Below are 25,925 nucleotides of genomic sequence, written 5' to 3'. Positions count from 1 at the left end.
TATTATGGTGTACTATTGCCTTCACAAATAGTTTACTTGTTTTTCGAGTGCAGGGTCATCTGTGTTTATTTGTCTGTGTTGGTCTGTATACGGCCTTTACGGGATGTATGTGGTTCACATCCCAGACCCAGTGTACCGATTTGCTATAAGGGGATAGAGACCATGACACGTAGTAACGTCTGGTGCTGGATCTTTATGCTCTGACCTTCTTCTTTGCGCCTATATACTAAAATAAGGCAATTGCATCCCTGAAACTAATCACACAAGTACAAGTGCAACAGTGAGGACCTTTGCACACACAATCTAAAATATTGGCCAATCACAAGACGCCACATGTCTATTTCCTAATTGAGTAAAAAGAGCAAAATACATTCAATAAAATATTCAACAGTAATAACTCCAGAACCTGGGCAAAGTGGAAAAAAATTGCTTCGAGATAATTAAGCTGCTTGGCTGGCCAGATGTCAGACTTCTTGGGGCTGTACCAATGGTGTTTTCTTGTACCCATTCTTTATACAATAATGTCATTCACTGAGGCTCATCGTAGAGGTTGTATGATAGAACCACAAGTGGATACACCAAATGTGCCTCTACCACGCAATCAAAACAACAAATGCGTCTTAACCACACATTCCTTTACCACATAATTTCGAGGTAAAGGAATGAATGGTAAAGAAGTATGTGTGACTAAGGTCGCGACCCTTCCTCCCCCCGCTCCAAGCTAAACCTCCCCCTCTGCCCTCTCCCCGCCCTGAGGTCCAAATACCCATATCCCTCAAAACTACCCTGACCCAGCCCTAAAAACTACCCTTAACCCCCCAGGCCTAAAAACGACCCCACAGCCCAGAAAACTAGTCCCAAACCTACTCCCAGCCCTGAAAACTACCTCCAACCCCCCAGTCCTGAAAACCTCCCCAGAACCCCCAGCCCTGAAATCTAACCCCGACCCCTGAAAACTAGTTCTGCACCCCCCAGCCCTGAAAACTACCATCAACCTCCCAAGCCAAAAAAGTTACCTGACTCCCAGAGGCCTGAAAGCTACCCTCCGCCAACCCTGAAAACAAGCCCCAAACCCCCCAGGTCTGAAAATTACCTCCAACTCCCCAGCCTTGAAAACTACCCCTGACCCACCCCAGCCCACAAAACTACAATGACCCACCCCAGCCCACAAAAGAACCACGACACACCACCACCACACAAAACAACCCAGACCCACCACCAGCCCACAAAACAACCCTCAACACACCCCTAGCCCACAAAACACTCGACCCACCCCATCCCACAAAACACCAACCCACCCCAGCCCAAAAAACTACCCTGACCCTCCCAAGCCCAGCCCACAAAATAACTCGAGACCTACCCCCTGCTCACTAAACAACCCAGACCCACCACCAGCCCACAAAACAACCCTCAACACATCCCTAGCCCACAAAACACTCGACCCACCTAATCCCACAAAACAACACCAACCCACCCCAGCCCAAAAAACTACCCTGACCCCCAAGCCCAGCCCACAAAATAACCTGAGACCTACCCCCCTGCCCACTAAACAACCCCGATCCACCACCAGCTTAGAAAACTACTCAACCTCCAGCTCAGAAAACTATCCCGACCCCTCACCCCAGAAAACTACCCCGACCCCGCAGCCCAGAAAACTACCCCGACCCGCCTACTAAACTACCACAAAACAACCCCCAACCCACCACCAGCCCAGAACTACACCCAGTCCCACTTACCTCACTACTTCCTGCGAGGTCTTCCTGCTTCCGTCCACAGCAGCCTACAATTAGACGGCGCATTGCCTTAACCACGCATATGCGTAGCTACGGCATATGCAGTGGTTAATGCACGCGGGTAGAGCTTGCGAATCAGAACACTCATGGTTTAGACCACGATGTTCTGACTACTTCCCCATCTCAGCTACTAGATGTGGTCCTCCTTGGTAAATAGTGATTGTTTGGAACTCAATCCTTGAGAAGCTTTTTGGTTTTCCACAGCTAACATAATGACACTATATGGTAGAAGTTACGATTTACGTGATAAGCATAATTGAAATTGGGGTTTAGGTGGACTGGACGGTCATGAACAAAAAAAGACAAATATGTCAAATACATCATCCTAACATATACAGCACAAAGGAAAACACATGATTTAAAGCAAGCTTTTTAAACTTAGTGAAAATGTACCTGATCAGCACTTGTGACATCACTCAATACGGCATCTGGCGCTCTGTTAGGTGGATTTGCTGTAGGCTGAAATCAACAGGAAGATCATGTAAGAACTCAAAGAAGGGTCTTCAGCAGGGTTATGATTTAATATTTAAATTGGTTCGTTGGCAAGATACGTCAAATACTAATCAGTTCTGTCAGTTATCACCCTTGACATCGAGGAGTAGCCTAGTTATAATTTAGGCGGATAGAGCAGAAGAAAAAGTTACTTACCTTTGGTAACAATCTTCCTGGTGGATGCTCTATCTACCTGCAGATTCCACAGCTGTTGCATATCCCCAGGTGCTAGACTGGATCAGGAAATGTCTACCTGCAGACTCTGAAAAGCAGTGCATCAAGCAGCGCTTCTGAAGGAATGGTCCGATGAGGAAATCCTGAAGCACCAAGCATGCAAAATGGCTGCCCCTTTTCAATTCAGAACCTAAACAGTAGTGCTAATAGAAAGTGCGGAAAGAAGCCCATGTTGCTGCACAAATCTTAAAGATTTTACTCGGGACAGTGATCACGGATTTCTTTCAGCAGATTTCTTCTTGGCAAGAGAGTAACACCCCTTTATACAGAGCATTATCCAGCGGCATAGGGTTCTTTTCAGACTGAATAGCTTTTCTTTCTACTAGCACAAGCTAGAAAGAGCTGGTTGTCAGACAACATCTCTTTAGTACGGTGAGTCTAAAAAATAGCCGCCTATTTGGGGCCCAGTCTGTGTAATCTATCCTCCCCTTTGGGGGATGTTGGAAAGGGTAATGAATGGCCTCAGATCAAAAGGGGTCACATCTACGGTAGGTAAGCCACTATAGTTTGAAGGACCAATTTGTCTGGGAAAAATCATGTGAAAGATGGATGACTGAAACTCACTGATTCACCTTGCTGAGGTAATAGCTATAAAAAAAAAAAACTATCTTGAACATTATTAGTAGTGACCGACAAAGGTGAATGTGTTCAAAAGATGCACCAATCAAACATGTTAGAATAAGTTTAAAATACTATTGGAGCATTACAAATGGGGTACAGGAAACATGAGTAAGTCCTTTCAGAAATCTAATATTATTGGGAGACTTGAACAGTGAGGGCTGGTCTGGAAGGCGGTGAAAAGCCAACAAGACAGCAATATATTTCTTGATGGGGCTCACTGCACAGCCCTACTGTGCTAGTGATAGAGTGAAACAAAGATCCTCAGACACATGTGGCTGGAAGTGGTCCACACTCTGCTCTGCATACAAACCCGTTCCACTTTCCAGAGTAGGAAGGCTTAGTGGGGAGGGAGGTTTACAAATTCACAGTATGATAACGACCACCACTGGGGGCAGGGTACTGGACTGAGTAGATCCTACCAAGAAATGCCAGTTCTATCTGCAGGATCTTTATGTGAAAACTGGCATCGTGCAGGTCCATTAGCACCATAGACTTCCGCTTTGAGTGGCAACAGAACTTAAGCCAAGGACAGCATCCTGAATTTGTCCTTGGGGAGGACCACATTCAATGTCTTGAAATTTAAGATTTGAAAAAGACGGCCGTCCTTCTTGGAAATCAGGAGGTACTGAGAGCAGCAACTGTGGCCAATTTTCTGCTCTGGAGCCAATTCCATAGCTCATTTCTGCAGCAGGGCTGCCACCTCCTGCTGAATATAGGCTTCCAAATGAAGAGACTGAGGAGGAGGGGAAGGGCCTATGGCTAGAGTAGAGCATGACCGGCCACATTCTGCAATTTGTAAGGACCGACCGGTCCAATGTTGCAGCCCTCCAGGTGGATACCTGCTCTACCATGGGACATGAATGCTTTTTTCAATGAGAAGCTAAAGCTACTTTCCACTTGGTGCAGAGAAGGTGGAGGTGGCGGGCTTTTAGCCTGCCTACCTCTTTCCGTGACTACGCCTCTGTACTGGTGAAGAAGATGGTTTTATTGCTGGATGGACTGACATTGGTGGAAGTTAAAACCTCTTGAAAACTAAGGGAAGCCCTTGGCTCACAACCTGTAAAGGAAGTAAAAGATGGAATTGCACAAAGTGAGCAAGGGGGGAAAGAGGAAGGGTCTAATTAAATGTGCATGAGAACATCAAATAATTTGTAATGGAATTGGGTCACATGCTGTCTTGAAGTGGATGTCAATTGTTATTTGTTGTATGCTTAAAATACAAATACCAAATAAAAATATTTGGGAAAATCTCTTGAGAAGCCATAAAACTAAGGTGATTAGAAACTCAGAGATGGGTGTCAGCTTGCCCACCTTCAATGTCTTCAAGATGGTGTCAGCCTCGCCTCTGAGGGGACGCATCCCCCCAGAAGACATATCCATACGATCAGCCTTTGCATCATAAGAAAACCAGATTGATCTGAGCCTAGCATTCCTCCGTAAGGGCAGTGAAAAGCGCATGACGCTGGCAATTATTTCAAAAGCATCAAGGCCCGCTCTAATGATGTCTTGAGCCTATCTTGGCATCCTTGACTACCTCAGCAAAATTATCATTTGATTTGGCTGGCAAACACGGCACCCACATTAAAGGCATGCCACACAAGGGGGGTGTATATACCCAGCAAGCAGGTGGCGTTAAGGGAATGGAGAGCTGTACTGCCAGCTAAGAAAACCACTGCTTTTAGATTTTTCAATTTCCTGCAAAATAGAGCTGTTAGGAATGCAACAGGTTTCTACTTAGCGCAGGATAAGACCAGGCACCACCAGTCTCTTCAGAGAAGGATGAACTGATAGAAAAGTTGGGCCTCGGCACTGACTTGTACCTCCGCTTTACAGATGGGGTTGATGTGGGCTTCTCATAGGCAGCCTTTACTGGACCAAAAAGCCTCATTAAAGGGCATCTGGTGCTCTGACAAGGATGTACTTAGCTGGAAGAATTATCACCCTTAATTCCAAAATATGTATGGCCCGGTGTCCCAAAAATCTTGAAAACATCACTCACCAAACTAGTTACACACTGGACACCCCCCCCCCCCCTCCACAATACAAAAACCAAGAAAGACCTAACACAGCTAAACTAGCTTGTAAATGTAAAAGGCAACTGCAGTATAGTGCTATTCTGCAAATTTCTCCGTTTTCAAGGCCTGCGATTTTACCAGGTATTCAAACTAAGAAAAAGCATGGTATTTGCAAAGGATCACACAATTTGATCATACAGGGAAACATTTGAACTGGGGTTTCCTAGTTCTTTAATTGACAATTTAACTACTTGCCTACATCTCATCTCCCCGTTAAGGATCAAAATAGATAAGAATACCTGACTACATAATGAAGAATGCATAACACCAGTAATGGACACAGAACAGCCAGGAGCGGAAATGGAAAACATTTATCCCTGGACACCATACATTTTGGGTCTAAGTGTGGCAGCAGTGGAGTCGTGAGGAGCTACGCCTGACAGTGCACGTACACTTTTTTTCTTCTTTTTTTTACAGCGACAGTTCATCTGTTCTAATTTGCTTAAACAGGCTGGATTAAGGCACCTACTGCAGAGACCTTTGTGCCAAATGCGTGTATTGTTTGACTGAGGAGGTTTCTAATTTGAAAGCACTGCAGGCACAAGTTTTTCAGTTTACTTGCTACCACTTTGCCAATTTGTATAACGTTCAGACAATTAAAGCGAACAATAAAGTCAAGTTAAGTAAATAATTTCTGAAAGTCACAACCCCCAACGATATGGGTGTATCTGAATAATGAGACAGCTATTTTAAAAACACACTGAATATTGTGAAGAATTGCTCAATGTTCTTTAGATGCACTGCATGGTTAGTCACAAGTTTGACTTGTAAAATAGCATAAGTGGTTACTGTGTCTTGTAAAAGGTATGTGTTTCATGCAGGTCACTGATTTGTATTTATATTTTATGTAGATAGCTCAGTGGGTTGCTGATTAGGTCGCAAAGATCCTTCTGTTACAGGAATGTCCAAGTTAAATACAGCACAGTGAGTTTTGTACTGCCATCAAAGAGCTGCAGGTAAACTGCAAGAACCGTATTGCTTTTTTCTAATTTTCTCAGCCTTTTCCTATCTAAAGATTGGTTAAAAAAAAGGTTCCTTAGGTTAGTAAAGAACAAGTTACTTACCTTTGGTAACGCCTTATCTGGTAGAGATAGGATCTAACCACAGATACCTCACCTTTGAGTTTTCGCCAGGCGCCAGACTGGATCCAGAAAAACTTTTCAGCAGTACCTATGAGCATTGGTATTCGGTATGCGCGTCGGTATTGATTGAGGAATCAAGCAAATCCGTAGTGACGTCCACCACCGGAAATAACGTCGACTCAGTCCATATATGCCCCTTCCCGATGCGCTGATGTCAGTTTCTTCGGTGACTACATTTCGCATCAAAAACATGGAGCCACTTACCGAAACTGTCCAAGGAAACAGTGAGCCTCTCTGTCAATACAGACATATCCGCAAGAAGGAGTATCCCAAAATTAAGCTGGAGGAATATCCCAATATCAAGCAGGATATGAAAGATAGGAATAAATCAGCTCGCAGCGCGGGGAGGGTCGATAAGGAATCTGCGGCTAGATCCTGTCTCAACCAGATAAAGCGTTCCAAAGGTAAGTAATTTGTTCATCTGATAGAGACATCTAGCCACAGATTCCTTACCATTGAATTGGATATCAAAGCAAAAACAACCCGGAGGAGGGCTCACAAACTGACTGGATCAAAATCCCTGAATAGAACTAGGCAGTGTTTAGATGGAGTATAAGAAGACAGAAGAGATCAGCCGCTCTAAGGTCAGCAGGCTAGGAAGAAATGCTCTGCAGCCCAAGAACGGTGGAAGGAACCACAGGTAACAAAAGCAGAAGACAAAAAAGCATATAGCTTTACTCCTGGCAGAGAAAGAGAATTGTATTTGAAGACAACATACAATAGGGCCCAAAATGAGTGCACTGGCACAGCAGGACTTGAAACAGGGTTGGCTGTGAGTAAGGGAACCCAGGACAGAAGACGATTCAACTGTGCCATAGCTCCTCGCCACAGGAAAGCATTATCTTAGTCAAATTGTTCTGTAGAAACAGAACGAAGGGAAACCATGAACCCATGCACACTGGAGAACACGGAGCAAGATCTAAACAAGTAGTCGGTATGGACAACAAAGTACAACAGTTGTGATGTTGAAGAAACTACCCTTGAAAGAGGTAGCACCTCTGGAATCACCCATAACTATAGTCATAGGAGAGGATAAAAGAAAAGGAAAAATATATTACCTACTGGCGATAGCCAGTAGGTATATATAGTTAGGATTGTTTTCCATAGGGAAATCGCAACATTCAATTCAATTCAATTCAAAAGTGCTTTATTCGAGTAATTACTCATAAAAGCAGACAAACAAACACATAATAAAATACAATTAAATTACAAAGTCAGCATGACTTTAAGCACAGACACGTTAAAAAGGAGATTTTTCCTTATTTTTAAAACAAATTTCATCAAGTATTAACCATCAAGGTGCAAAGTTCATATTATAAAAACATACATGATTAAAAATTAATTTAAATAAGTTTTCGTCAGATAGACTCCAGGCAAGGGAACAGAGAATAGATAAACTAGCAGTCTCTGAACAACTAGGCAGAGAGTAGTCACCCTACTAGCAATCTCTGCCTAATTACCCACGCCCACCCCAAATACTTTGCAGTCGCTATGATAATCCAGTTTAAGGGGGTAGTTTTAATAATACGTAAGGCTACCATGGAGCTTTTAGTACCCAAATTTCTGCACATGGGGGCCAACCAGACACGTCTCGGAACAGAATATGCTTGACAAACAAACAAAAAATGCCCCAGAGTCTCTTTCCCTTCCCCACAAGCTAAACAAGTTGCTGGACCTCTGTTTCTCCATTTAGATGTTAAGTTACCAAGAGGTAGAGAGCCAGCCCTCAATTGGAAAAACAGTTTCCTATCCAGGGATTTAGATATAATATCCCAGTATATCTCAAACATTGGAAACAGTTTAGCTTCGAGGAAGGCAGTCGTCATAGACCCATTACTATTACTTAGAAGGCTCTTGTTTGCAACATGTTCCCAGTAAAGGTTTTTTATAAACAACTTTGGTGGAAAAGGTGACCCGGTTGGATCCGACCACAATTCACTCAACCCTAGTTCACTTAATGCAGTTCTCAGAGATCTAAACCATTTAATTTCATGAAATCGATCTGCCTTGATTACATCAGCAAATCCTTCTGCATATTGTGACAACTCAGGGGTGGTCCAGATTCTGCGCCAATATAATATCGGTCGAAGTTTACACATTGCCGAAATTTCCTTTCTACCGAGATCATATCTGAGTGGCAAAAGGGGAGTACTCTGTGGGGTGCCAGTTAGTTTACGGAGGAAACTATTCTCTGCCCTCTGTAACTCCTGGAGGTTCTCTTGCCCCCACAGTTCTGCCCCGTATAGTGCAGACCCTATTGCTTTAGCCTCATATATGATCAGTGGCGGATTAATTGGCTTGGTTAAAGATTTCGCGTGCTCCTTAATGATGGTACCAGCAAGCTGTTTATGCCTTAATATAGCTAAATCTAGGTGGTGGTTCCATCTGTTATTATTTGAGATATGTATCCCCAAATAAGTGAAGGAGTTCACGACTTCAAGGCAGCGCCCGCTCATGGTAATTTTGGGTTTGAATTTCCTACTGGGATTGAAAACCATGAGTTTTGTTTTCGCTGCATTTACCTCCAGACCATGATCACAACAAAATTTGTCAAAGATTATCAATGCCTTTTGCAGACCACTCGGGGATTTTGATAAAATTAGGGTGTCGTCTGCGAACATTAAAATTGGAACTTTTGCACCAGCAAGAGAGGGAGCATCTACAGGCTCAATTTGCATAAGGGGAACAATTCCGTTTATAAAAAGAGTAAACAGTGTTGGAGCCATTGAACAGCCCTGCCGAACCCCCCGCTCGACAGGGAAGTCAATAGTGTCGTTACCATAGCCACCCCATTGAATCTTTGCATAGGTGCCCTCATGGAGTCTCATAATCAAAGTTAGGGTAATCATCGGGACCCCTAGGGCAGCCAGAACTTCCCACAATTTTGCCCTCGGCACCAGGTCGAATGCAGCCCGCAAGTCAACAAAGGCTGCATACAGGCTGCATCCACCCAGTACCACTGTCCGCCATTGTATAAGTTGAAAACGAAAAACCTGGTCTACAGTGCTTGTTGCTTTGCGAAAGCCCGCCTGAAAAGGGGATAAAATGTTCTGCTCCTCAGCCCAATCAAGCAAATTGTTGATAATAACACGTCCTACCACCTTTTGGACCGTGTCTATTAGGCTGATTGGGCGATAGTTACAGGGTTGTGCACGATCCCCCTTTTTATATACAGGTATAATGACGGCACCCCTCCAAGAAACCGGAATTTCAGCACCTCTGGCTAAATGGTTTAATAAAAGGCAGATGTACTTACTCCACCTGTCGGTGTCATCTAAGAAGACATCCGCCGGAACACCATCATTACCTGGGGCTCTGCCCCTATGGACGGATTTCAAAGCAGACAGGATTTCGCCTAGCATAAAACCATCTTCGTCTGCGAACAGATAAGTAGGGTTAATATTGCTCGCAGGCTGACCCCTAGAGGAGTACTGCTCTTTAAAAAACGTAACCCAGGCATCGTGAGGGACATTATTATTAGGAGGCTCTGGAGGTCTATCATGACCCCATTTGACGATGTGCCAGAATTGTCTAGAATTTTTACTTTCGCTAGCACATCTCAATTTCTGCCAATGATCTTCGTCCCATTCTTTTTTTGCCCTGGCGATACAATTTTTATAGTGCTTTCTAGCAGACCGAGTCTCAGTCAGATTATTATTTTTAATTGCAGCTCCTAGTTTCGATCTTGCTTTCCTGCAATCTTGGTTATACCACTTGGCTGTTTTAAATGGACAAGCCTTGATGTTTCGTGCGGGTTTTAAAAATTTTTTTTTAACTTCGTCAAAAAGAGACGTATGAACATTTTTAACCTCATCTTGTCCATTTGCTAGATCAGTGATATTTTCCAGTGCCAGAATGGCCTTGTCTGCAGCTGCACCTATCTTTTCTAGGGCCTGCTGGTCCGTCTTAACACCAGACCATCTTAGCCTACGCATATTATTGGATTGCGTAATCGTTGGCGGCACAAATGAATGACAATTAGTTGAGGGGTTTACATTAGATGTCCACCAATTATGCGAGACACATAGCGGGTCATGGTCACTTTCTATTCTAGCAGTAACTACCATGTCAATAAGGGATGGCCATAGCGATGTACTACAAATAACGTAGTCAATACGACTTTTACTTCGCCCATTATTAAATGTCATGGCGGGTACACGGTCTGATTGGGTTCGGCCATTCAGGGCGCGTAACCCATGCTCCAAGCACATGGCATTTAGACCTAAGATGTCAGCTGTCCATCTGGTTATCGGGGGGGACTCAAGTGTGGGAATGTCCCAAAGTTTGTCTTCCTCTAATCCCAGAGGAGAATCACCAGTGATTAGAGGTTCAAATGTCCGATTCAGATCACCTGCAATTAAGATGTTTTTTCCTGCAGATTCGGTCTCAAGAATAGTAGAAAGGCTCATAAGAACCTCGGATCTACCTTTACTACCACCTCTGGCATAGATATTATATACATCCATGGAGAGGGGTAGATCACTGGTCAATCGTATCAGCTGGATATCTTTTTGGTCAAGTTCCACACTTTGTACAGCAATCTTTAAAGACTGCCTGATCCATATGGTAAGGCCCCCCATAGGCCGTCCTTTGGGACCCTTAATGGCAGGAACATGAAAGTTTAGATACCCTAAAGCAAAGGTAGGCTCACACGCCCAAGTCTCTTGGAAAATACAGAGGTCATACCTATTTATAAATTCTAACCAGTCTGCGCTTTCCATTTTAGAAGATATACCAGCTACATTCCATGATAGGATATTCCCTGAAATTGGTGTCGTAGGAATACCATTGGTTGTAGAATGCATGTTTAACACCTTACCCCCTATGCCCTGGTCTACAAACGTAACATTCGGTGCCCCAGGTAAATCAGCAGTCAAAAGCCCCGACGGGCTAGTTGTCATGGGGTAACAAGCCAAACCTGATAAACTTATGGCAAAAGCAGGTGCAGACACAGCATTAGAAATAGGTGGTTGTCAATCACAATCACTTAAATTGGATAAAGAAGAAAATCGATTTTCTAGCCCCAGACCCCAGTCAACTGAGGCAACATCCTTTCTCCCCCTCTTAGTCACAATGTTCCATTTAGTTCTTAAAATGCTTGAATTTGGTCCGCTTCCCTTTCTTGGGTAGAAGAAGTCCAAAGTCAAAGGAACAATTGAAGTCGTTCTCCGTTGAGGTGGTAAAATATTTGGTAGGATGTTGGGCAAGACCCCAGGGTCAGAGAAGTGGAGAACAACACACTCCCCTTTAAACTTTTTTACCCTATCCCCGATCCACTGAACCCTTCGTGCTTTAACAAGCTCTTCAGAAAGTTGCTGCTTTCCCCAAGGAGTAATTACCATGTTAGTGGTTAACCATGATAAAGATTTGTTTCGTAGAGAAGATGCTGTTTCCCTCTCACCTTGAGCCAGAGCTGGAACATTGGCAAGGACAAGTACCAATGGGGAAGCTTCAACCACAAGTTCAAAAGTCCCGTTCTCAATAAACGGGTCTTCAACAGCAGGAGCAGGGATCGAGGCAGTATGAGAATCACCTGGGAGAGTGCTATTCCTTGCCGTTAGGGTATCCAATACCGGGGCAGTGACTGGGATGAGACCACCTACGGCTGCAATTACTGATTTGTTGACAGATTCCTCTATCTTTGCAGAGACACTTTCCGGAAGTTTCCCAGTCTCGTCTATTGATTTTTGTAGTAGACCTTCCAAACGGTTGACCTCAGAAGTTAGCTTGTCTATTTTGCTAACCAAGGGCTTCATTGCACCTTTGATTTTTGAGTCCATTAAAGTTAACAATTTATTAAATTGGGCGTTCGAAAGTGTAATATACGCCTCACTAGTCAAATCATGCTCCTCTTCCTCAGAGTGTTTCCTCGGGGGGTTTGCTACTCTGTTCTTTGCTGACCTTAGGCATTCCCGTTTACCCAGAACCGGTGCTGGAGGAGAAATAGATTGATCCTGATTAATAGCAATGTCAACCAGTACCTCGTTTACACTCAGATCTTCAACTCCAGCAACAATACCACTTGGCTGTATAGTAATAGAATCTGGGAACAAATCAGGAGTGACACTATTAGTACTGTTATTTATTAAAAGGCCAAAAGGGTCATCAGCCTCGATATCAATAAATGGAGATTGAGCAGATGAGCCTATTCCCAAAGACGCTCTTCTATCAAGGTTGATTTTTTCCACTACCTGCACCAAATAATTTTCCATAGTGTTAGTAGACGTGGTTAACTTTTTAGGGGGCATAATGAACTGTATGAGCAACCAAAGTCAATGTAACTTACGCAACAGATTGGTCGACAATTTCGCAGCTCAGCAACGGCAGCTCCAGGGCAGCGAGCCAAGAGACCAGGCCCAACCCAACCTTGGCCAACCTCGGACGGCCTCAGACGGCCCGCCCTTTGTCCGGGCTTCGTCCGGGCGTCCCGCGAAGCGGGTAACAGCGGCGCTTTTGTGCGCCTCCTGGCGCCCTCGCGTCACTGTGAAGCGCGCCGCCGCGTAGGCTGCCGGGAATTGAAGTCCCGGGGCGGCGACGCGTGCAGGCTGTGCAACAGATGACTCTCGGCGGTGGCGGCTTGTCTCCAGTGCCCCTGCAGCCAGAAGAAGAGGTCCGATCAGCGTCAGCGTCAGCAGGTAAGTAAAAGTAAAAGGCTTTCATCACTGTTTGTAAAATACAGAGTATCATATTTAAATCCATTGTCACAGCAATACAAGTATCTAAAAATCCGCTCAGTGATTCATAGATGTATACACACATCTAATCACTTACCAAGGGATTCACTCATACATGCTGTCAATGAACAATAGAACACTATCAAAAATACTTATACATAGCTGTAATTGAACTTGACTCCGACTTCACAGTGGAGGAAGTCCAAGAGGCTATACGCATGATACACTCCAGGAAAGCAATGGGCCCCAGCGGTGTCCCGATTGAATGGTGCAGAGTGATGTCGGAAACGCTGAGCCCGCACCTGTTAGCTATGTACGAAGACAGTTTAGCCAGGGGGATGTTGCCCCACGATCAGCGACAGGCCACCATTGTGGCAATCCCGAAACCTGGCAAGCCACCCGAGGAATGCGGATCCTACCGCCCGATCTCACTCCTCAATATAGAGGCTAAAATATTGGCAAAGCTCCTGGCCACCAGGTTGATGCCACATCTCGCCCAGCTGATTCACCCGGACCAATCAGGCTTCATGCCACACAGAAGCACGGCATTGAACCTCCGGAGAGTCCATGGTGCAATAGCCCGGGCTTCATTATTGACTGCACCGACGGCCATTCTATCCTTGGATGCCAGGATGGCATTTGATATGGTGGAGTGGCGTTACCTCCTCGCGGTACTGGCTCACATGGGCTTTGGTCCGAAATACATAGCCTGGGTACGGCTTTTATATACTGATCCAGTGGCGCGAGTGACGGCCAATGGACATGTCTCCCGTGAGATACCACTGAACAGAGGAACGAGGCAGGGATGTCCGCTCTCGCCGTTACTCTTTGCTCTAGTTCTAGAACCGCTGGCGGTGGTACTTAGAACCACGCCGATGATGCGGGGGATCGCGTGGGGGGACGACTGGGAAGACAGAATTTCCCTCTACGCTGATGATATGTTGATATACCTCACAGACCCCGAAGAGGGGATCCCAGTACTTCCGTCACTATGTGAGGCGCACGGACGGGCGTCGGGCTACATGATAAACTGGACCAAATCTGTCATATACGTGCTGAAGGGGCCTCCCCCCACACTACCGCCTGACTGCCCCTTGCAGATGGCGGGCACGTCCTTCAAGTACCTGGGCATACACGTCACGCGAGACGCCACAGTCTTTTATGCGCACTGAATAAGTTGAAGGGAGACGTCAGACACTGGAAGACTCTTCCACTGACGTTGTTGGGAAGGGCAGCGTTGTTTAAAATGCTGGCGCTACCTCGATTCTTGTATGTACTAGAGAACGCCCCTAGCACAGTGTCCACGAGCTATATGCGGCAGGTGACGGCGGTGGTGAATAGCCTATTATGGGACGAACGCCCGCCGCGGAAAGCGCATGTGAAGCTCACTAGAAGCTGGTATGATGGCGGGATAGCCCTGCCTCACATGCAACTGTACTATTGGGCGGCGCAGCTGAAAGTCATCAATCACTGGCTACATGCCCCACAGGGCGACCCGGCATACTCGGCAGACAGACATCAACTAGGAGTGCCAGGCTTGCTCGCGCCGCTGTATCATAGGGGGAAGGCGAGTAAGCTGCTGGGACCGACCAAACACACAGTGACTCTCTGGCACAGTGCACAGGCGAAGCTTAAATGGAGGGGAGTTATAACGAGAATGACGCCATTGTGGGACACTAGGGCACTCGGAAGCCTGAGACAATCCAAAGGTTTCAATGCATGGGACACCATAGGTATATCTACGGTGGGAGACATGTGGGCGGCAGGTGGTGTAGTCCCGTTTTCACACCTCCAACAGACTTACCAACTAGGCCCCAACGAAACATATCGCTATATCCAAATTCGGCACGCACTGATGACTGCAATACCGGCGGGAACCACGGTTCCGGAGTCATCGCCGTTAGAGGACAGACTGCTAACAGAATACATGCAAACAGGCGCCACATCCCTCACATACCGTAAGCTACTGCATAATCTGCCAGACCTCTTACTCAAATTACGGGAGAAGTGGGTAGGAGAACTGGGTGATATGGACGACACTGAATGGAATGAGGCGCTAGCCTCCCCTAGAGAGGCGGGCATCTCGGCATGGTTCAGTCTGGTCCAACTGAAGGTCCTACACCGAATATACTTCACAAGGACGACCCTACATAGACTACACAGAGCGGATAACCCGCATTGCCTGAGGGGCTGTGGTGGGGAGGGTACCTTCCAGCACACACTCTGGGAGTGCCCCAAAATCTCAGACTATTGGAGACGTATAGTTCGCACCATCTCACAGACGCTAGACACGACACTGGTGCCCGAACCCCGTATGGCCTTATTACAGGTATGGGGACCGACGGACCTCACACGCCCGGGGCGGTTATGGACGACGGTGGGATGCATGGTAGCGAAACGGGATATAGCACAAAAGTGGGGGGCAGCAGAGACACCAACACTGGGCCAGTGGTGCAAGAACATGGATATGATTATGGTGACAGAAAGGGCGGTGTACAAAAAGAGGGCCAACCCGCGTAAATGGAATGCAGTATGGACACCCTGGAATAAATACCGGGGAGACATTTGTGACCCACTGGATGAAGATGACGCTGACAGTTCAGACGGGGAGGACTCGGATGAATGAAGGTGATGAATGTAGACTTGGGGGGCTCCTTAGCGAGTTTACACAATGGGGCGGAATTATGGGAGGGATTCACTGTACAAAGTCCTAACACGAAGGGACGGGCACGACAGCCGGGAGAGTAAGTTACGTACGCAGGGCAGAGCTGTAAGATGTTCCTAGATATACTGAATTAAGAGTTATAGTTATGTTTATAAAATACAAAAGTGAGAGATACTGATACTCAGCAATGGTATTAACTCGAATGTCCAGACTACTCCGATGTTGTCGCTGCCGGACCGCTGGTTGTCGGCTAAATAGCTGTGTGACATATTTCATAACGAAAGACTGCAAATGTAGCAGGCCTCCGGGTTGTAGGCGCATTGACTGTACTGATGGTAACTGTTAATAAATCTCTTATGAACCAAAAAAATAAAAAATAAAAATACTTATACATCTATATCGACATTAAACAACAGCACGCATCCTATTCACATATGAAGTCATCCTACTCACTTATGCAAACAATGGATCATACTTACATATTTACTTAGCAAAACACTTATACAAACACCTCTTCTTCTATTCATTTAGATAGTAAGTCATACTTAGTGAATTATAAAATCATTATTACAAGTATACAGTTATCCATACAGTCACTCACACAATCATTGTGTCTTATGTATACTTATTTATATACAACAACTGACACATACACTGCCTTTTATTTTTCAAGTTTGTTGGACCTGTACCTCTGAGAAATATATTTGCTCATCACCACACCCATAAAGAGATTCCCTCACCCAAACTGTTAGAACATGTAGTTTTAACTTCATATATCTACTGAATCAACTATTCACACATCTTTGGACAGTCACACACCCCCCACCGAACCACACACACTTTCACACTCCCATACAAATACTCAGTTAACTAATCAATAACTAATATAGACTTTCAAATAGCTAGTAACCAACTGTAGAATCAGTTTACACAACAACTGACAAAGTGATACAGATATTCACACAGTTTAGTCACTATCCACTATATTTAGTGAGACATTATAAATTGGTCAAGTAAACAGTCAATTACACTGCTACTAAATCCTCCATCCAAATATTTATTTGTATATATCCACTCATTCTTCAATGTAAATTGCTATATATATAATGCATATTTAAATAACGAAGCAAACCACATTCACTGGATGATGTCATCAGTGATGTCATTTGAGATGTCATCAGTGATGTCACTGACCATGTCATGAATGATCTAATATGTGACATCATCAGCAGTGGATTGCGGGTGCGCGAAATATAGTTAGTACAACTAACTATATAGGAGCAATTTCATTGGTTTTGTAGGAGTAAAATGTCCAGCTAACTATAACACCACTAAAACGTATAGTTTTTTGAGTGAATTTCAAAGGTTTTTTAAAAACTAATTCCTAACTATATAACTCCTGAAACCTATGGTTTTTCAGTGAATTTCAAAGGTTTTTTTAAATGCTAATTCCTAACTATATAAGGCCTGAAACCTATGTTTTTTCAGTGAATATACATATATATATATATACACATATATACATATATATACACTTAGCTTGGATTTTGTAAATCGCCCTTAAATAATGAAGTGGTGAATTTAAATGGCACTTAGCCATATAATTATAGTCTTCGAACTATAATTAATTGCGAGACATTACCTTGCTCTAAGGAGCAGTACTATGCTCTACATACTTTAAACCACTCAGGTTGACAAATATGCGGTTCGAAAAACGGGCAAATTACTGGTGACGACCTCGATAAAAGTAAATCTTTCTAAAAACTACTATGCCCACAATGCTTCTTAACGGTAACAGTGGTGTCAACGTATAAATACAAGAAACAAATGTAGGACTTGTAAAACTACCGTGAACAGGGACTGTTGAAGTCCGAAACGTGTAGGAGGGTCATGAAGATGCTGGGTCAATAAAATTGACTGTTGAAATTTCCAGAAAGAGTGCGGCGTCATTTGTTCAAAGGTTTGCTTAAACTATATATATATATATATATATATATATGTATATATATATATATATATATATATATATATATATATATATATAGATATATATATGCAAAAAAGAAGCGTCACTCTATGCCTGAAAGGGTTTTGTTTTGATATATATATATATATATATATATATATTATTTTTTATTTTTTTATTTAGAAGTTTTCTATAGCGCTAACAAGACCCGAAGGTAGCAGAGCGCTTTACAGTAAAGGGAATGAAAAAGTGAACAACAAGACACGTAACAAGTAAAAGCGATCAACGAAAGACAATTTGGAAGGAGAAAAAGTTCGGACAGCAGGACTTCTAGGTAACAGGATACAGAGATACCACATAGTTCTGGGGATGCTTGCTGATCCTAATTACCCACAACCTAGGGAACGGGTAAGGAACAAGGATTTGAGTTGGCTCTTGAATTCCGCATAGGACGGTATGGTTCTGATGTGCGGGGGGATGGAGTTCCGTATTTTGGGGGCATTTCCTGTGAAGGAGCAGTCCCCAGTTCTCTTCTTTCTGGTTTTTGGTAGGATGAGCAGCAGGGAGTTAGAGCTTCTCAAATTTCTAACTTGGCCTGCTTTTTGAGCTTGTTTGCCAAGTATTCTGGTTTTCCGGTATGGAGGGCCTTGTGGGTTAGGCAGGCCGTTCTGATATATATATATATATATATATATTCGATAATATAGACAATGGGCAAGGACCCCGATAATACACAATGATGTTAGAGATAAAGAGAGTACCAGGCTGAATGACCCACGCAACTGGGAAAAGGAAGTGAAAAGTGTAGGAGGCATCACACACAGACTGAAATAAAACGTCTGCTGGTTCAAGAAGACAAGGCTAACAGACTGATGCAGCCGCAAAAAGAACCAGAAAGTTATATTGTGAAAAAAGACTTCAGGATAAAAAAATCTCACTAGAGAGAAATTAAGACCTGTATCTGTGTTCATGAAATGATAAAATCTGGAAGAGAGGATTGGAAAGCCTCCGGAACAACCACCAGTAAGTGAGAGAGATGGAGGAGGACTTGGCTGAAGCATTAGGCGAGCAAGAGAGGGTACATCCTCTGAAAATAAAGCATTCATGAAAGCTGAAGCAAACAAGGGTTGCAGAACATACAAGAGTACAAGCAGGGAAGAGTGTCTCTAAGGCGACTGGAAACAGAAAAAGTGCAGGCAGTATTAATATATTGGAAGAATACCCTACAAAATAGTACGTACTAAGAGCGCAAAAGCGTTCAGTATACACCTGTAAACCACTACACAGCTCCCAAATGGAGGTGAAGACAACATCAGAAAAGAACCCTCAAGAAGAGAAAACACAAAATCATAAAAAACTGGCACAACTAACCCTGAATGGGCTAGACGCATACATATGTTCCGTGAAGAAAAAAAGAGAAACCTGAAGGAAAGAAACACCTTAATATAGTGTAAGTGCAAGGTGGAAAGCGGAGTGCACAGTGTTTCAGTGTGCAATAGAATATCCCCTGTAAGGAAAATAAAATACCATAAGTACATCCAGCAATACCTATGAAGCATACAGAAGATGTTTCACGAGAAACAGGGAACAAGGCATTAGTGCATCCGTACAAAATACCATACTAATGATTACTTGCTTTAAGTCTGGAAAGAAGAAAAACCCCTAGACCATAGGGACTGAAACCCACTCAGGGCCACAAAACAAAACAACTGACTCCAATCAGTCTTGAAGATTTGGAAGAAAAAATAAAACCTGCCAAAGGCAAGAACACCTCACTGGGTGCCACCCGAAGGTGGAATGTTTATAAGGAGCCAGAAGCCAACCAATGGCTCAATAGAAAGAAAATGGACTTAGTCCGTGGGCAGCTAGGGAAGCAACTCTGCTGGGGAGGCGGCCATAGAGAGTAAACGGAGTTAATCGGCCCCACCGCCCGACTGTCCAGAAACCGCTTTAATGCAGAGTCGGCATGGCCGCCAAATTAGATGGGTGCCATCAAAGAGCATGTAAATCAAGGTGTTTTGAACAGCCTCCAAAAACTTAGAGCTGCGCAACCAGGCATGTCAATGTTGTGCCACCGAACAGGCCATAGTTCGGCTTATGGAGTCTGTGGTATCCTTACCACATTGAATGCTTAGTTTAACTGCCTGCTGCCTATCCCGTGTTAATGGGGCAAGTACGTTGCGGGTCTCATCCAGAATGGAGAGCAGCAGACGTGGCAATGATTCCCACAATTTATGGGAAAAAAGTCCAAGGAAGTAAGAAGTAATAAGGGATCGCAGTGCAGAACTGGTGGAGGAGAAAATATACCTGCCACAAGTGTCCAGCCGTCTGGACTCTTGTCTGGAGGGCCAGTAGGAAGAGGGTTGATATTTTGGGTGGCCGAAGTGGCCTTTACCACAAAACAGTAATGAGTAAGAAGGCGGAGGGGACAGGCCAGATCACCGGGAGTCTGGAGAGTGTCTGTGAGAAATAGAGCGATCCACAGGGGCCAATGTATCAGGTTTAGCCAAAGCCCCCAACAAAAAGTCAATAGCACCGGCTGTACCCCTGTTTGGCTTTGACGGAGGACTCCAAGTAAGGGATCAGCCATCATTGCCATGGAAGGAAGTGTCATACCCGAAATGACAGAAACCCGTCTGAGCATGTCGGCTAGAGAGGAGCTTCCCTTTGTAGCAAGGCCAGGAGGTGAAAGGAGGCCCGAGGCTGGGTAAGACTCCAAGCCACTAGCTTCACCCAACTCAGTCAGCCAGCTGTCCTCAAAAGGAGGATGGGCAGTATCAGAGATGGGGTGGGGAAATCAAAATACTCTACAATACCTCCATACTTGTGTTCCTCAGAAGGAAACCAGGAGGTGGCTCTACAGAGAGCCAAAGAAAGGTGCCTGAGACAGGCGGCTCCTCCTGTGCCACATCAGACGCTGTCTATTGTCAAAGCAACGACACCTCAGCATCAGAAAGCGGAAGTGGTGTCAATCGGCGGCTCTTGCATCCTCGTCAGAGTCAGCTGATCAGACCTAGGCACTGAAGGTGGGAACCCCGAAGGTCTATGCACCGTCATCGAAACAGATTGTGAATCGGAAGGCCAAACAGAGGCCGAGGGCAAACCCACCGCCATGGACACAGTCACTGCTCCGTGCACCTCATTTGGGCCCAAGTGCGCTCCAGGTGAAGGTGAAGACCCAAAGATAGTATGAAGAGATTTGTAATATTCTCGCATCTGGGTTAGAGTTGCCCCGCTCCAGGGTAGGGTGGGAGCACGCAGGGTAGACTCATGCACAGACTCTTCAACTGAAGATAGGGAACAGGTTTTATGTGGCAAAGACGGGGGGTTCCGCAACATCGACTTGTGACTTACCTCAGGATGTCAATTGGGAGTGACAGCCACACGAACGGTTCCTGGAGCAGGCAGACAGCCGGTCTGTGGAGCGCGAATGGGACCGAAGTCGATGTGAAGTCTTGGAAGACAGACCACGGTGTCGCAGGCAGCTTTATTCAACATTCCCTCAGCGCATTAGGGTGAAGTTGGTGACAGGAGTCACACTCCTCGGAGTCATGGTGCTCCCCCAGGTACCACATACAGATAGAGTCAGGGTCTCTGGCAGACATATGTCTTCCACAGGCCCCACAAGGCTTGAACCCTGACAACATGAGAAATTGTTTAAAAGCATACTGTTCCGTCCGGCGAAAACGTCAAAGTAGGCCTAAAAACGGCCTGAGGAACTCCTTACCGGATCCACATTGAAAGCAAGGAAAAGAAAAAAACTGATATCTGCGCATCGGGTAGGGGCATATATGGACTCTGTCGACGTCACGTCAGTGGTCGATGTCTCTAAGGAGTCGCTCTACGTCCTCTACCGACGTGCAGAGGTACTGCGGGAAGAAAGTCCAGATCCAGTCTGGTACCTGGGGAGAATTCAAATGTAAGGAATCTACGGCTTGTCATTGCTATCAGATAAAGTCATATTGTAATGACAGCCAAAAATACTGCCCTCTGTAAATCCCGCACAAGTTTTAAACCCTGACTTTGGTTTTTTCCAGACTAATGCGCTCTTAATGCCTTATCAATATAGATGATGTGCGTCTCCAAACGTCCAATCCTGGGCAAAGTACCAGAAAAGGTGGTGAGGCAACATATGTGTGAATTACTCGAAGAGCATAAATGCCTACTCCAAATAAAATCTGAAGTCCAGCATAGACTCTGGACCGAGATAGCCCTTTTGTTATTCTGGGATGATGTCCTCAAAATGACAAATGATGGGGTGGCATGTCTGCTGGCGATGATAGACCGCTGTAACCTTGATACCCATAGACCACAATATCTTCTTAAAAGACTTGTATCAGTTGTGCATGGAGATGCACAGACTGTGGTTTGGTTCAGCTCACTCAGACATAGAAGAAATTATGATTTTAAAGTCCTTGGTCTCCAAAGAGAGTTGTTTTTTTGAGGAGTCACTCAGGGTCCGTACATCTCCCACATCAGCATTTACCAGAGGACACTATTTGATTCTTTCAGGATGAATATTGCTATTTAACTCTTTTAGCATGAATTGGTTTGCATCCCGCCGTATGCTGACGATACCTAGAGTGTACACTAGATATTTTAAGTATCCCTCCCTCCATCATCTCCTCAAAACATCCTTGAAGAAGTCAGAGGCTAAATAGGGCATAACAGCCTGCAGTTTAACAGCAAAACGACAGAGCTGATCACGTCTGAGGCAGAAAGAAATTTCCATTTTAAAGAACTCCCTCCCCCAGCCCTTTCAGATCAGGAGGAAGGTATAGAAGGTAGCTCGTGGTTTTTTAAGAAAATGTGTTCTTGGATCAGCATATCAGTGAATTGGTAAGTGGTACCTTCTTTCAATTCTACAAGCCAAACCACACTCTGCCCTGTTATGTATCATCAACAGCTAGAACTAGACCACTGCAAAGCTCCGTACACCTGACCCCAGCTTACGGACTACAGTGCAGTTCATCTTGATAGAGCCCTAAAGAATTGCGACCATGTGGAGGCAGCCTTAAAAGTAGTACACTTATCAGTGAAAGAGAAACCCATTTCAAAAAGGACAGACTGACTTATAAATGAGTCCATAAGGTGTTCCCCTAGTAACTCTCAGTTGTATTCACCCCTACACTTCTACCTGGGACCTAAAAAGCATACACCTCAACTTGGTAAAAAAAAAACGAATTAAAGGTGATATTTAGAGACCGTTTCTGCCACCTAAACCTCTAACATGCTGACTCCACCGTAGGCAATCCAAATCCCTAAAGTCATTCCAGGAAATAATTATATATTTTCCATTGATAGTGAGACCTTTGACCCTGATATTACACCTGTACCAAATGATCCGTAGGGTAGTGTCTGATGTAAAAATGTAGTCTGTCACACTCTGCTGGGGTCCTTACTGGTACATCTACTGCAACTTCCTTAAGACTTGCCCGAACATTATAAAACATCCACACTGAACTGGGGTGGGCATTGGTGCAGCATAGCTTCATACCAATGAACCACTATTGATCAGACCGCACACCTGATGAAAATAGAGGCCAATGCCTTAGCTTAAGAAGAAATGTAATGCAAGTAATTGCATCGCATCCAATAGAGCAACAAGAGAGAGAGTAAGGAACAATTATGTTTGCCTATCAGTGAAACATTGCCCCAACCTAAAAAACTCAAAAGCTATTTGGTCAGACCAGCATGTGGCAGGAATAAGGAAGAAATGGAATGCGAAAACCTCTCCCAGTGAGGGATGAATGCCAGAAGAACTCCTCACCAACACGTGCCACTACTGAGGGTTATCAATTTCTACATCACTGTTACAAATCTCCTACATGTACACAGGAACATGGTACCTTGGCAAATCTTTCTTTAGAAAAACACGTTTTATGACCCAAACCCAATCTAGAAGCCCAAATCCACACCAGTCCTTCTCTTTAATATCCTCCCTCAGTTTAGCATCTGTCCTTTAGTTTATTCTCCTTTCACAATTCATCAGTTGACTTTCTTTGAGAATAGACGCCATCCAAAAATGACAAAATTCCAAGCAAACCTTCCAACCATGGATCACTTCAAAAGGAGCTCTCAGAGTAGCCAAAAGGAGTAGTCCCCTAAGCCCACCTCATCTTACAGACAGCCTCTCCAACCACCTTTCTACTTCTACAGGCACTGTACACACACTCATCCAAAACTCAGGTCAATCTTTCAACCATACAGTTACCTTGCGTGATTTCACATGAACTTTTTAGAGAATTTGAGATTTCTCTCTTAATAATGACAAACCGACTGTTAGAGAGAACCAATTGCTACTGATACAACCAGGAATACAACCATACCTTTTAAATACAAAGGGAAGATATGACAGGATGTTATTAACACGCTTACCCTTAGGTAATTTTCATAACACTGTTACATTTCCAACCATGAACGATTGGTCACGCCCCCTAGACCCTTGCCCATGTGACGATATATCCTCACAGACCACGATTCACATTATGGTTTTCTTCACTTTTTATACATTGTTAAGGAAAAGATGGATTTTGCCAATTTTAAAAGAGCAAGGACTGAGACAATGACTTCCCGCATTTATTAAATTACAACATTTAGAAAATGAAATTTTGATTGATTGTATAGCTAATTATATGAAAGGTGTTGTTAGATTTAGAAAAACAATGTAATATCTCATCCCCACATTGCGAGCAACTGGACGATGAAGTACGATGCTGAAGTCTTTTTAATAATGTATGTTAATAGTTTTTAAAATATTTTATAGAATTGATGTATGTTTTTCTTGTATCATGCTTTTATGATTTAATATTTGAATCGAGTAAAGCGAATTTTGATTTGATTTTACATATGTTCAAAAACGGATTCATTACATGGGATGCATACTAGACATCAATGTCCGTAAGAATGGTATTAGGAACTCCTTTCTTCATAACAACCTCATTAAAAATTTCACCACTTTCTTAGCTGTGGTTTCCTGCACAAACTTGACCTCGACTCACCATGAATAATTATCAATTAACATGATCATAGATTGTTAATCTGCAAGTAAAACAAGGAACACATCTAGAAAATCCAATCTAACTGTCTATGAAGTTCTTTTAGGGCTGAAAACAAGTAGCCCTTGAAGTCGTATTAACTACAAGGCAACTGTGGGTATTGTCATATCACAAGGACACAATACATAGAATAGTTGAACTTGTGCTCCACCTCTCCTTGGTTTAATTGCCATAAAACCTACTTCAACCATCAACTAGAAACCGTTTGACACACAGGGCCTCTCTAACTCGATATAAATCCATGAAGTTGTTTTACTATTGAAAAGAGTGTCTCAGGGAAGCCACCCGGCCAGACGGTGTCCAAGTGGATGTTTTTAAATCAAATATTAATTTATGGGTTCCCCTGCTAACAATTGTCATTAGATCCGCTGTGACAGGTTCTATTCCAGAAACCTACAGGACAGCCACTATTTTTGCCATTTTTAAAAAGGAGTTAGATCATTACAGTCCTGCTACAGAACAATCTCATTGGTAGCTTCCAGTGTGAAGATTCTGGGTCGTGTGCTTCTGTCACGTTTGGAATCCTGGGCATCCTGACTGATCAACTGTGCCAATTCCTGGTCTAAACGCATATTGTACTTCAATGTCTACATTTTTATCTTATAGCAGGAAAATATGTCACGGCTAATGGGGGAGCCCTACATTTGGCTTTTATCAATTTGTCAAGTGTACTTGACCTAGTGAATCGCTTAAAGCTATGGGCCCTCATGACTGATTGGGCAGGAAATAGAACTTCTTACCCTTATTAGATGTCTGTATCTGGATTTAATGGTAAAGGTCTGTTATGGTCCCTCAGGTGAATGCACCTTCCAAATTTGTTCAACTTAGGGTTTCAGACAATGGTGTATTTTGGCCCCTTTTCTCTTTCTACTGAATGGGATTAATATATGCCCCGTATGGGAAGTCAAACAATACCCATTCTTTTATATGTGGATGGTGCAGTGCTTATTGTCCGCACAGCACACAGGCTACAGGTTTTATTGGATTCCTTTTTTAACCTTAATTGATGATTTGGCTCTAAAGGTAAAGCATTCAAAATCATTTATTATGACCTGTGAACGCCCAATTACAAATCACAACCGTTTTAGTATGGGGGGGGGGCCTGGGGACACACCTAGAGAAGACTAAATCTTTTAATTATTTGGAGATTCTTTTTAGTTCATCTTTTAGCTGAAACGCTCTTCTAACTTTCAGGATCCCATCAA

General features: G+C 44.0%; 1 protein-coding gene across 1 annotated transcript in view; it reads right to left on the bottom strand.

Moving 5' to 3' along the window:
• Positions 1 to 25,925, bottom strand: part of HSD17B4 (hydroxysteroid 17-beta dehydrogenase 4) — an 867,876-nt gene that overhangs the window by 274,793 nt on the left and 567,158 nt on the right. Inside the window, exon 17 of the mRNA XM_078675560.1 lies at positions 2,187 to 2,252. Coding sequence (XP_078531686.1) covers positions 2,187 to 2,252 — 66 coding nt within the window. The remainder of the gene's footprint in view (positions 1 to 2,186; positions 2,253 to 25,925) is intronic.

Source organism: Lissotriton helveticus, chromosome 2_1 (assembly GCF_964261635.1).
Source record: "Lissotriton helveticus chromosome 2_1, aLisHel1.1, whole genome shotgun sequence".
Classification (NCBI taxonomy): Eukaryota; Metazoa; Chordata; class Amphibia; order Caudata; family Salamandridae; genus Lissotriton; species Lissotriton helveticus.
This window is presented reverse-complemented; position numbering and strand designations above follow the sequence as displayed.